The 13,774-nt window shown below is 35.7% G+C and overlaps 1 protein-coding gene across 4 annotated transcripts; it reads left to right on the top strand.

Annotated features, from left to right (window-relative positions):
• The first annotated feature begins 335 nt into the window (after nt 1–335).
• Nucleotides 336–13,690, top strand: lhx6b (LIM homeobox 6b). Of its 4 annotated transcripts, none has more exons than XM_032577428.1 (9): nt 336–600; nt 1,159–1,289; nt 2,367–2,498; nt 2,714–2,835; nt 5,625–5,842; nt 7,122–7,222; nt 7,309–7,408; nt 9,029–9,206; nt 10,077–13,690. In XM_032577428.1, the coding sequence occupies exons 2-9, from the start codon at nt 1,287–1,289 to the stop codon at nt 10,240–10,242; spliced, it is 1,020 nt and encodes a 339-aa protein (XP_032433319.1). In that variant the 5' UTR covers nt 336–600; nt 1,159–1,286; the 3' UTR covers nt 10,243–13,690. The 4 variants fall into 4 exon arrangements, with proteins under 4 accessions (XP_032433319.1, XP_032433317.1, XP_032433320.1 ...); XM_032577426.1 differs by having other exon boundaries at nt 5,622–5,842; XM_032577429.1 differs by having other exon boundaries at nt 337–600; nt 5,622–5,842; nt 7,309–7,404.
• The last annotated feature ends 84 nt before the right edge of the window (nt 13,691–13,774 follow it).

Here is a 13,774-nt window from a genome sequence, read left to right as displayed (position 1 = left end):
AAGACCCAATTTCAAGGCATTAAATTACAAAACCCAGTTTCTTATAAATCATATGGGATATATGCAGCATTTTTATAACAACTGAAGGGAGCATAGTTACTTTATTGTGCTATAAAATTTTGCTATCTACCTGGAAAATACTTAATATTGCCTCTTTAAAGAGAGCTGAACAATCAGTCCTCAGTTCGCTCCTACACCAGGCAAAGTTAATTAGCTTCTTATGTTTAGAAACAACACATGTTCAGTGTTTACCCAGTTTGTGTTACCAGTTTAGGACGTGTGTTTCCCAGTAAAAGAGGAGGCGCAGCATCACATCCTGCCTCTGCTAACTGGGTGTAAACTCTGAGTCCAGGCGGGAGATCAGATCCGATCAGGTCACAGTGCGTTGCTCCAGTCCCGCAAACTTCCTCTGCGTGGATCAGCGTTGGACTTTCTCTTCACCAACCCACGGATTTATCTGGACGCTTTTTATTCCTTCTGGAGAAACTGTTTCACACCCCTGAATGATGTTTTCGCCGCATTTCGGAGCTCCTCTGTCTCTGAAGTTTCTGCAGACCATCTCATCTCGTTTTGCTGCCTCCAGTGTTTACATCCAAGCCGGTAATTAAAATAATCTTGCATTCTTGTTAATTTCGAGAAGTGAAGGACAACACGGGGTCCAGATTGCCCCCCAAACGCAGATTTTTGGCACTTTATGAATGCAGCTGTAATCACTGAGGGGAGCCTGGAGTACCTAAATGGGTCCATCACGAGAAAAGAGACAATCAGGCTCCTTTATGTCTCGAGATCAGCAGCAGTTTCTGCGCATTGTCTGTTATGAATAGAGCGATCTCCAATTGAGCCTCTTCACTTTGGAGATTTTTCGATTTTCGATTATACAGCTATTGAAATTAGGACGCGCCGCGCCTCCCCCCTTCCTCAGCTTGGTGGCGCGGCTGCCTCCCCCTGATTGACAGATGAAATTGACACTCGGGTTGCCTCTTATCAAGCGCTGCGTTTCAATCCGCCTCTAATTGCAGATATAGTGCCATCCTTTCTTTTCACCGCATGTGATTGCAACACGCAACCTTCCGTTGCGCACAAGAGGAATGATCGATCATATGTAGTGTGTGTGTTTTTTTTTATGTCTAATTGCATCGAAATTTCTTTTGTTGCCAGGGTTTAAATGCAGGAGAAACTTTAAGATGTTGTTTCGGAGCGGGTGTAGCGCTGGTTGGAGCAGAGATGCGTAATGCGCAGAGAAAACTGGGTCTCCACTCCGAATAGGAAGCGAGCAAGACCCGAAAATGGTGAGTCACAAACACAAAAAGTTATTTAAAGTAATTTTATTTACAGGAGCGTCATAAGAGACGTAGTGGAATTGCTCAAACCATTGCAAAACCGACAACTAAACGCTAAAATAATAATTGTTATTCCTTTACCTCAGTGCGTGCTAATGGAATTATAATGATGGAAATGGAGAAATTAATTTAAAATGAATTAATCATATCTAAAGAAAAAAACCTGCAGGAAGTGCTAAACTATGAATGAATCCATATCTATAAGTAATTTTTGTTTTGTTGGTTTACTTTACTTACTGCTGAAGCAATAAATAGCTTTACGCGTTTTCTCTGCTTTATCATCAATGCATCATGTTGCTTTTAATTTAAAAAAATATACATTCTGACTTTAAAACATAAGATAGTTTAACTTCTAACAGTGTTAATGGACGGAAAACTAATGAAACAGACTGCTGTGCTTAAGTTACATTGATTTTTTTAAAACTGCTTGTTATTTTATTCAAAACATTTTCTTGTAATTGTTTTCTGCAACAGACAACAGGGCGGTTTATGTGAGCTTATAAATTAATATTTTTCTTCTACAGTTAAACCATTTCTCTGTTATTTGAACCCACTATGCGCTTAAGCTGAATTTTGCCTCAAAAATTTAATAAATTAAAGTTGAACGAGCTTTTGAACAATATTCTCCGGTTCTTAATTTTAAAATGATGTTGTCTTTCTTACATTTTAATCATCGCTAAATATGCATTACATTTTGTTATATAAGGAAAAGACATTTGAAATAATGCAAATCCCAACAAAAAAACTAAATAGATTTTTGATGTTGTCTCAAATTTTTACATATTTTTGCGGGGGAATTTGGCGTAATTTCTATAAAGTTTGAGTTGATAGTTTTTAGGAAATATATTCAGATTTAAAATGAAAGGAGAAACAGCCGTTGCTTTGCAAAGAAAAGAAAAAAAGAAGAAGAAAACAGAGATCCGGGTTGTTGCGCACGCAGATTTTTATATGTGTATATTTAGTTTTCACTCTGTTCTCGGTGCGTCCTGCTCTTTCTAAAGTGTTTTATTTTATTTTGTGGATCAGTCTAAGCCGGAGGTGAAGAAGGAGTCCGGGGAGTCCAGCCCGCTGGAGGCGGCCTGCCTCTGCTCTCCTCCGGCGGCCAAGAACCAGTGCGCCAGCTGCGGCTTGGAGATCCAAGACCGCTACCTGCTGAAGGTGACGCATTTTAACCTTTATCCGTTCTTTACCTCGATTTTGATATTATGCATTCTTTTTCTTGTTTTTTTACATTTAAAGGAATCGAAACGTCATTGCTCCGCTTTGCAGGAACTTGACACGTAAACCAGTTAGTCTGAAATGTATTGAGGGAAGGCATACCTCTGCAAACTGTTCGTTAATTAGCGCATGCGTGCTGCATTTAATTGTTGCAGGTGAACAACCTGAACTGGCATCTGGGCTGCTTGGAGTGTTCGGTCTGCAGAGCGTCGCTGCGCCAACACAGCAGCTGCTACGTCAAAAACAAAGAAATATTCTGCAAACTGGATTATTTCAGGTAGGAACAAAAAAAAAAAAAAATTAAAACAAGTGGCTTTTGAAATGTATCTTAAACAGTTACGTGTTTTTTGGGTTTTTTTGGTATCAGTTAAATTTAAATTTATGTTATTACAGAGTTTTGTAAATTAATAATGGATAGGTACAAGCATTAATACCCCTGCTGATTTAGATCTAACATTATTTTTATTTATCATTTGTTAATTTCAACCAGAAAATAACACAAAAGGTAATGAAATAATGTAAAAAAAAAAAAAACCCAACTATTTTAAATCTATTTTTAAATTTTATTTAAATATGAGATTTATTTTTAAATCTCTTTGAATTCTCTTTTTTTGGGGGATTACAATCATAAAACTGATTATTCGCTTATTGTTAGTTTTTTCTAAGTCTTTGGGCTTGGAAGGCCTCTTTGCCATCACCCTAATTTTTAGCTTCTTGTTTTCTATTAGATTCAAAATAATATTGCTAAGATATTGGTAAAATAAAAGATACTTCAAACATAAACCTTCCTGTCTTAACAGGGATTTATTTTTAAAATTATACATTTTGATCCAATTGTGCCTATTGTTAATATATTGATTTTACTGAAGCTAAAGAGATTTTTGGTCTGACTATTTTAGATAGAATAAATATGTCTTAAAATCATTGTTTCATCTTAAAACACACTCAAAAATATTATTTGTTGATGTTTTTGGAACCCGGCTAATTTTTTGAAAACAACATTCCAAAATTCCTTATAAAATATGTTTTTTATAAAGTTTTATTGGCTTTAAAAATAAATAAAACTAAAAAACAAATTACGAAATGGCCCTAAATTATGAACTTTTAGATTTAATATTTATGTTTGTCTCTGGAGTTTGGGTCTCCTTGAAGGTAAATCATTTATTTCTCTCTAGTTTAATGTCTTAATAATATTTCAGTGATTTGTTTCCGAGCATAACTTGGTTCATTTTTCAGATTGTTGTCACAGATAATTAATTTTGGTGGTACAAACCCAAATTAATTGAGTTATTAGAGTTTGACCTGCAGAATGAAGCAGCACATCCATCAAACTGATGTTTTAGGATCTGATCTCAACTTTCTCTTCACTGCAAAAACATCTTGCCAAGTATTTTTGTTTAATTATGGTGTAACATATCATTACACTCAAAATAAGACAAAACTAATTCATACGTAACTTTTCAGATAGATTATGACCTTGTTTTAAGTCAATAATTCCTTAATATAGATTTTCAAAGGTATTATTTGCACTGCAAATTATTCTACTTATAACATGAGAAAATGTTATAAACAAAATAATCTGCCAGTGAAACTACTATACTTTTTTACTAATATTAAGGAGTTATTTACTTAAAACAAGCTCCTATATCTTGCTGAAAAGTTACTTGTAAGTTAGTTTTGTGCTATTTTAAGAGTAATGAGATATTTGCACTAAAAACTAGAACAAAAATAGTTGGTAAGATTTTGTGTTTTTGCAGTGTATCACTTTTGTCTTAGTTTTAACTCCTTTATCTCTGCAATATGAACAAACGCATCTGCTGACATTCTGTATTTCTTTTCTACATTTTTCATAATGTCACAACAAACAGAAAGTTTATTTTCTCTTTGCTATATAAATGTTTGCTCCACATTTTTAAAGCCTAGCTGTAGCTTCCACAGGTTTGTCTCTCTCTGCATCGTTGTAGTAAATATTTTTCTTTTGCCCTGCGTTTTGCCTTCCAGGCTCCAGTTAGAAGAAGCAGCACTAAAGGGCAATTTGTCAGAAACTGTAAAGTAGAAAATCTCCAGGTTTTCAGATTTCTGTTTAATTTTAGTTTTGTTATCTGGTACTTTATTAATATGCTGTTGATTATATTGTTTTTAAAGATATTTTTGCAATCAGTGGGGAATATATTGTCACCTTGCTGCTGTAAAAAGTAAATTTCACATCTGTGGGATTAATTCAGGACTAAGTCGTCTCAATGTTTATGGCAGCTTCCTGCTTTTACTGCAGTTTGATAAAGGTGAGCAGCACTTGCATTTTTTCTTCATGTTTGTAATTTATTAATTTTATTTCCATTAGCAAGAAAACAAGAAGAGCATTTTTATAATAACTAGGTGGGATTTAAATTTGCAACATGTGTTCCAGTAACATAGCTACACAGTAATTACACAATTCAAATTCAAAAATACTTTATTGATCCCAAAAGGGAAATTAAATTACACTGAGTAGTTCTGTCAATCAAAAATATTGTTATGGATAAATAGTTGTTTCTGCAGGACTTTACGATTGTTTTTGTGTTTCTTTGTAATCAAAATCACATATTTTAAAATGTCTATTTTAGAAATGCCTTGAATTTTTAGGATATTTTCGCTAATGTATGATGTTAAATGTGAATTTTTATTCCTCGCTGTAACATTAAGTTGACATCAAGCTGAGGCAGCAGTCAATTAAGCCCTAAGTTTTTGACCAATTTTGACAAAAATTTGCAGTAAATTCATCACAAATTTGGTGATCTGTTGATTTTGTGTGAACTTTGTAGATTTGTGAAAAACTGGAGGGACGTATTGATGTAATCTGGAGTCTAGAGGGCCACATAAAAACCTACAGCGGGCCAGATTTGGCCCCCGAGCCTTGAGTTTGACACATGTAATGTAAAAAAATAAAATCAAGTAAATTGAACAAACTTTTACTTTACTAGCATTGATAATCAGCACAGACTTAAACCAACTGTATCTGTTGAATTGAATGGGATTACTGACCAACCACGGCACATCCTGACCTTTTGACCTCCTCCCCTACAGTAGGTTCGGCACCAAGTGCGCCCAGTGCGGCCGGCAGGTGTTCGCCAGCGACTGGGTGCGGCGGGCGCGGGGCAGCGTCTACCACCTGGCCTGCTTTGCCTGCTTCTCCTGCAAGAGGCAGCTGTCGACCGGGGAGGAGTTCGGCCTGGTGGAGGGCCGGGTGCTCTGCCGCAGCCACTACGACATCATGCTGGAAAACCTCCGCAGGGCCGCAGAGAACGGTAACCCAGCCCTCAGCATCAACCGCAAGCTGCTCTATTCAACAGCTACCACCTGTAGGGAGGAGAAATGTAAAAAAAAATAATCTAGATGTTTACATGAGATGTGTAAACATCATTATTTTGTTGGGAAAATGCTGTAAAAATAATTTTGCCAAGTTTGTGCAGCTTTTGTGATGTTATCAGATGATAAATTAAACTTCTATTAGCCTTTAAGTGTTTAACATTTAACATGCTTAGTTTAAATTTACTTAAAGTTTGATATGATCACTATTTGGCTGTCTTATTTGTGATACACTGCAAAAACACAAAGTATTTTCAATCCCTTCCAGTTCATGATATCTTAGTACGCTTGAAACAAGACAACATCTTAAATAAGAAGCTTTTCAGCAGCTATGAGCTCGTTTTGAATCAATAATTCCTTAATATTGAATTTAAATAAAGTGCTAGTTATAAGTGAAATTATGAGACAGTGGAACAATAATTGTTTCAAATATTACAACTTAAAATGTCTTATTTCAGTGGCACTTTTTATCAATATTTAGGAATTATTTTTTAAAAAAGCTCCTATAGTTGCTGAAATGTTACTTGAAAGTAAGTTTTGTCTTATTTCCAAGAATAGTAACATAAAAATACTTTGTGTTTTTGCAGCTTTATAGAGATTATATTTCAATCTTTAAGTTTATTTTAATTAAGTATGTTAAATGTCAAACATCTAAAGGAAAAAAAATATTTAATTTATTATCTGAGAATATAACAAAAGCTGCACAAACTTAACAAAAAGTGATTTTTAATGATGCTTGCATGTCTAAACATCCATATTTACTCTTTGTGTTAAACTCGACCTCAGGTGTTTTTTCCTGAAGCATCAAAAGTTGTTTTTTTCTTTGTGCTGTTATTTTAATACAATAATATTTTAGTTAATAGCAACAAATTCCTTCTGAAGACACTTTACAATGAAACTCATTTTGACCAAATTTAATAAAATTTTAAATTCATCACTAAAAGGATTTGTTTCTGTTATCTGTGCCTCATTTCATTGAGGATTAAGAGAGAAATAATAATACATAAATCGAACCCAGATCCAATTTTCCTGAATTTTCTCACTTTGTTTCTAATTCTTGAAAATATTTAATATTTGCTTTAAACTGTGAATGTTTGCTACAAATTACCTTAATTATGCTCCATGTTGTTTGGAGAATGGTTACTTAAACATTTCCTTCTGCATTCACATTATCTCCACATAATCTGATGACTGAATTATAATCTGTTCGTTTCAAAGGGACAGGTCTGACTCTGGAAGGAGCGCTGCCGTCGGATCAGGACTGCCAACCCAAACCAGCCAAGAGGGCGCGGACGTCCTTCACGGCTGAGCAGCTGCAGGTTGGTCGCCGCCCTCCAGCTGTTTCAATCTGAGTTTAATCCGCAGGAGTTTGTCGTTTAATCCGCGCCGGATTGTCGTTCTGCAGGTCATGCAGACGCAGTTTGCTCAGGACAACAACCCCGACGCTCAGACGCTGCAGAAACTGGCAGAAATGACGGGACTGAGCAGGAGAGTGATACAGGCAGGTGTTGACATTACTTCTCTAAGAATCAACCAAATAAAAGATATTGTGAGGTAATAATAATAAAAATATTTAAAAATTAAGGATTTAAGTAAGAAAAACAGCTATTTACTATTGTAAAGTCCCATTTAGTGAGGATTTAATAAAGATGTGAAAAGATCTGAATCCTTATTGAGCCATCAGTGAGTCAGTAACAGGCAGAGGAGAGTAAAGTACTCAAAACATTTACTTTATTATGAAGTAGAACTACTTCATAATAAAATTACTCAAGTAATAGTAAAAGAGAATTTGGTAAAAAGTTTACTCAAGTACTGAGTAATTATTGTTTAATATTTAAAAATCATCAGATGGAACAAACCATAAAGTTTAGTGGAAATTTCGGTATTTTAAGGACCAAAATGACAATAATTCACAACAAAAATAACAAAATTAGGTGAAATAAAATTTTTCCAAATCAGTTATTTAAAATAAAAAACTGCAGGTGTTTGTCTGTGTCTGATGAATGTTTGGTTAAAACATGTTTGATTTCATTCAGTGGGGAGAAAATTCAGAACTTTTACTCATGTAAGAGTAGAAATACTTCATAATAAAATTACTCAAGTAAAAGTAAAAAGTACAGCATAGTAAAAATACTCCTAAAAGTAATTTTCCCCCCAAAAGTTACTCAAGTAAATGTAATTGAGTAAATGTAACTAGTTAGTTACTCAGATGAATGAGTTTCTAGGTATTTATTTTCACACGACAGGGATGTTTTTATGACTTTTTAATTTGTTATGTTTTTTTATTATGCTTCCCTGAACAGGTTTCATAGATCTATGGGCTACAATAAACATGTTCATTACATATTTACCTCAAACTCATCCTTAGATAATGAGATTTTAGTCTGGTCAGTTCTGCCTGTTTTGATTGAGATTGAGTTGTTTTAGAGACTCTCGTCACTTTAAATCCAAATAAGCTGCTCCTGGACACGCCCCCAACTCAACATTTACACTCACACCTGAAATTGGCTGCAACAGATGCACAATTTTACAACCGTACATCTTTGAAAAGCAGAAGTAGAGTCTCCTGCACAATCAACAAGAATGCAGCAAGTTGTTTCTGAGTGGTAAGTCAAAAACAAAGCACTTTTTTTTCTCCAGCAGCCATTGTACAGTGCATTGTAAAACTAGCTGGTTAAACATGCTGGAGTTTCTCTTGGGTTGCTAAATAACAGGTTGGGCTTTGCTGGGGTTGCTAGGTAATAGCACAGTGCCCCTGGAATGTGACTTAAGATTCAGGAGGTTTTTGAAATGTTTCATTTTTCAGACACTAAAAAACCATCAAAAATCAGCCGGGTGGGGTTTTAAATGCTTTTGCTGTTTGTAGAAGCAGTTCAGACCCAAATGGAAGCATAAAAACTTTAAAAATTTGACTTTTGCATAATAGGTCCCCTTTGTTAACAAGAAAGATTAATTTGCGGTTTTCTGGTATGTTCTTTAGAACATCTTAAAGTTTAGGTAACAATTCTCCAAATCCATCTAAAATCTTTACAGAAGAGCAGAATAATGAGTCTTACACGTTTAACCCAGTGAGTCTTTGGGTTGGAAGAGATCGTTACGTTGATGCTGACTGTCTCCGTCTCCAGGTTTGGTTCCAGAACTGCCGCGCCCGACACAAAAAGCAGCCGCCGCTGCAGAGCAGCAGCTTCCCTCAGAGCACGCCGCTGTCCAGGATGCCGCCGTCACTGCCAGAGGATCTCCACTACTCCTCGTTCAGCAGCCCGGACCGACCGCACCTCCTCGCTCTGCACGGATACCTGGACGGTCAGTGGCACACCTGCATTCCTGTAAAGAGGATTTTTATAATTATTAAGCAACTTGTTCAGCTTTTATCATGATCTAATCCCAAATAAGCTAAGTGAGGGAAATGTTAAGATTTTTTTTATTTGACTTTTCATTAACCTCAGTTATTGTTACAAATGAAGCCTGTAACAACCAAATTTTATTTATCTTAAGTTTGTTTTTTTTGGGGGGGAGGGGTTACAGGAGATGCCAAAAAAGTGGATGCAATGTTTTGTAATTCCAAAAAATTAGGAGAAAACAGTTTTGGCAAGTAAGACGTGCAGATTGATTGTTGTAACTGTTGAAAATAAAAATGCAAAACATTTATTCTCAAAGCAAGAAGTCTGTCTCAGCAGTTAAGGAGCAACTTTTTTAGATTTTTACGGGATCTTAACAAATAAAAGACAATTATATCATCTGTAATTTACTGATTTCATACACGAGGTTTGATAAAATATTGTTTGAGGAGAGAATAACAAGAATAAATAAAAATGTTTTGGTTTATTATGCTCTATTCTAGAGATTAGCAGATTAAAACAGTTAAATCATCTTTAATTAATCAATTTCATACATTAGGTTTGGTAAAAAAAAAAAATTAGCTTGTGGGCAAATAATTGTTTCTATTATTCCTGTCTTCTACTCTCTATGTTAAAGTGTTTTATTTTCATCTGATTTATAAAGACCCTCTGTTGTGAAGTGGTATTATTTTCATATTATTATAGCTTCATATGGACTCTGATTCTGCGGGTCTCTGAAGTGGGTCGAGACGCTCTTCCTCCCTCTTCATCCCTCATCATCATCGTCTGCAGGCTGAATTGAAACGCCGTTTTAACGTTTCTCCTTCGTTTCCAGCTCACCCCTTCTCCGTCCTCGCCGCCCCCGGACACTTGACTCATCCCTCCATCGCTCTGCCGCAGCTTCCCATCAGCCGCTGACCCGTCACCGCCCTGATGATGTCACGGACGCCTGTCGCCACGGTTACCTCCGTTTTCAGCTGGCTGTCAGACTGTTGAGCTGAACTGTGGTGAAACATTCAAGCAAACATTGGGAATATTTTTTTCTCTCTTTTTTTGTCTTTGTTCTAAACGAAGCACAGAAGACTACTCGTTTTTGCGTTAAATTTTTTTCACTTTCTTCCTGTTCGTATGTCAGGCGGTTTCAAACGGCAGAGCGGAGGAGCATTGTAGCAGTACGACGGAGAAACCTCAACTTCTTTTTTCACGATCAGCACATTTTGCAGCTTTAATGTTGTTGGTTGTTGTGCTGTTGTCAGAAAAACAGGAACTCTTATTTATTCAGATCAAAACCTCTTGTTTTTGAAGCACTTTTAAAGTGTGTGTGTAAATAAACCGCATCAGATCTGTCACCAGGTTTATTTAATGAGCAAAAACGAGACTGATTTCATGTGTGTGTGTTTTGAAGGTCATAGAAAAAAAAAACTGAATATAGAGTCAGATTGTACCTGCTGTGACTGTCAGTTGGACCTCAACATCCTGGTCATTAAACCAATTCAAAACGCGTCACTTACAGGAAATACGATCAATCAATTAAATCCAAATTCAGTTAAAGTGTTGCCATCGATTTGTGTTTCATTCAGGCCTTTATGAGCTCATTTAAGATGCATTACCTGCTGCTGTTACTCAGACCTTAGAGGCATTTTAATGATATTATTTGGTTTTGATGTTCCAATATGGATCAATATTTCTTTTCATTTGTTCAAACCTAGAAAAACAGACCAGAAACTGAAACAAGAGCTAAACAATGTGTTTCTTTATTGAGAAAACTAAATGAAAAATGAAAATGCAATCAGTTTGTAAATAATTACGTGTCATTTATTTGATAGATTATGGCATGGAAAATAAAAACCCAGCAAGGCCTTCAAATTTATGTTTTTATACTTTAGTGGTTAAAATGTATGATTCTAGACACTTACACTGCAAAAGCACAAAATCATACCAAGTATTTTACCAAGTACATTTTACCAACTGCAAATATCTCAGTACACTTGAAATAAGTCTAAAATAACTTAAAAGTAAACTTTTAGCCAGACATAGGGCTTGTTTTAAGTAATTAATTCCTTATTATTGATGAAAAATTCTACTTTTTCATCTATAGTAAGGAATTATTAAGGAATAACAATCAGAAAAGTTACCTGTAAGTTAGTTTTGACTTATTTAAACTGTACTACGACGTTTTCACTAGACAGTAGACCAAAAATAGTGTTTTTGCAGTGTATATAGGCAGCATCAAAAATAATAAAATGAGTAAAATGTCAAAGTTCAAATGAGACAACAGGGGAGGCTAGAAGTTATACTCTCTTTTTCTTTTTTTCATACTCAATACAAGCACCTAAACTGAAGAAATAAGAAAAAATTATTAAAAATAAACCATGTGGAAATGCAAAAATCTAGAGTTTCTGGTAAAAGAACAAATATTGTTTCTGCTGTGTGTGGCTGACAACACACAGCAGAAACAATCTGCTATGTTTATTCATAAAGGCTATGTTAGACATACATCACATGTAACTTTATGATGAAATAAGGTAATAATATTTGAACCGACCCCTTACAAAATGCTAATTCTGCTTAGGAATTAGCATTTTCTTGGAGCGACAATGTTTCTCAGGATTTCTTTGTTATTTTCCAGACAGATTCAGGCTGCAGACTGGATTATTTCTCCTCATCAAACTCTGAACTGGAAAGTAAAATGAATAAAATAATATTATAGAGGTGCAGAAAAAAAAGAATGATTCTATAAAGAATCACAAATCCTAAATCTGGGAATTCCGAATCGATTCAAAACACTCAAAAATTTATTTCTACGTGTAAACTTGCCCACTGTACATATTTTATATATTTCTTTGATAGGTTCTTATTTCAGAACATGCTAAGCAGCTAAGCTAACCTAAAAATGGTGATTTTAAGTTGCAAACTTTGCGTGTAACCTTAAAGAATTGTTTTAAATGTTATTTTTGTTTGCATTTCTTTCCCTCTAATCACATAATTTAATTTCTAGACCATTTGAATCGTTTCTGAATCTAATCGTGAGCGTAAAAGTGAAATTTTGAATGAAATTGCTAGATGCTGAAAGACTTGCATGTCTAATAATGAGTTCAAAAATGGTAAGGGTGTTTAATGTAAAATTGTTAAACATTATCAAGGAACAGCTCCTGTTTTTTATAGAGAACCACGAACAAAATGCAGCAGAAATTCCTTTAAGCTCTGAATATTCACTTAAAACCCCCAAACCGTCTCATGACCAGGTGTGTGCGAGTCTCTGGATGCCATTAGGAAATGAAATGAGCTCCTATTCTTTCTTAAATTTTGCCTTTGAATAATCTTTAAATCAGTCTCTTTCAATCAATTCAACGCAGGAGGAAACCTGAGCTGGAAAATGACTCCGCTCCTCGTGAAACCCTGAAACAAAAGCCGTCTTCCTGCTGAGCTGAGATGATTATCAGGCTGACACACTTTGGGCCACCTGCCAGCACTGCACTGTAAAAAATTATACAAGTCTCCCTCCATGCATGTGCATCCCTGCGCATTTAAGCCGCCCGGGTTTGTCATCCTAACATCCCCCAACCCCTGACTGGCATTTTCAAGTGGTTGCAGATGAAACATGGCCCCCCTCCTACAATGCTAATGAATAGGCCGCTGATTGCAGGATTACAGCGTCGGCTGTCTAATGAGCAGATACGCTACAGAGCCCCTCGTCTCCACGTATTCACATTTTTCTCCTTGAAACTGATGAGCTCTTCCCCGCACAACAGTCAACAAAACCTCTGTGGAAGATTGCAGCATGAGCCATCTTCATCATCAGCCTCCTCCTCCTCATGCAAGTTCATTTCAGATGCTCTGGGTATATTTTAATTCTTCAGCTTTTTTTGGTCTTGAATATATTATTTAACTGAGCTGAAGACGCCTTGCAAAGTGTCTGAAGGGAAGATTAGGGTGATAATGACTCAATTTAAACGATTAAATAATAGAAGCGGGGAGATAAAATGTCAATGAAGACTGAAAGCTTTAGAAGAACAAAAGGAACAATAAGGCAGATCGTGGACTGTGTGACTTTTCTTATGAGGCATAACCATAAAATCTATAATTCTGCAGAACTTTTGTGCTGTTTTTCTGAATATAAAATCCAGAATTGAAACAAAAACACATTATATGTTGTTGACTGTCATTCAAGTCTCCAATTACTTGGTTTGCTAATCACAGAAATCATAATATTTTTTGCTAGCCTGGTAAAATACTATGGGGTTCCATTTGTGTCAAAAATAAGTACAAGTCATAGGTGTAGATGTTGTTGGTCTATGTCGTTGCTATGTGTCTTTGGTTGATACGGTCTTAGTACTTTATGGATATGTAGATGTTGCATGTAGGTGATGCATACGTTATGTCTCTAGCTGCGTCGTTATTACTCACTGTCACCCTGTCAGTTCATCTGCAGTAGAGCAGCGAACCCTTCGCAGTTGTTTTTTGATGTAACTTCTGTGATTGGTCCATGTCGTTGGTCGGTGTTGCTGTTGCCCGTTCTCTTTGCCAGTGTTG

Source organism: Xiphophorus hellerii, chromosome 12 (assembly GCF_003331165.1).
Source record: "Xiphophorus hellerii strain 12219 chromosome 12, Xiphophorus_hellerii-4.1, whole genome shotgun sequence".
Lineage (NCBI taxonomy): Eukaryota > Metazoa > Chordata > Actinopteri > Cyprinodontiformes > Poeciliidae > Xiphophorus > Xiphophorus hellerii.
Note: the sequence above shows the minus strand (reverse complement) of the source record. Positions and strands in the feature narration are given on the sequence as shown.

What these genes read in the sequence shown, in the direction of transcription:
- lhx6b (XM_032577426.1), top strand. An exon ending in TGCAAACTGGATTATTTCAG is followed by an intron (nt 2,836 to 5,621) that starts GTAGGAACAAAA and finishes CCTCCCCTACAG; the next exon opens with TAGGTTCGGCACCAAGTGCG. An exon ending in TCTGCACGGATACCTGGACG is followed by an intron (nt 9,207 to 10,076) that starts GTCAGTGGCACA and finishes CTTCGTTTCCAG; the next exon opens with CTCACCCCTTCTCCGTCCTC.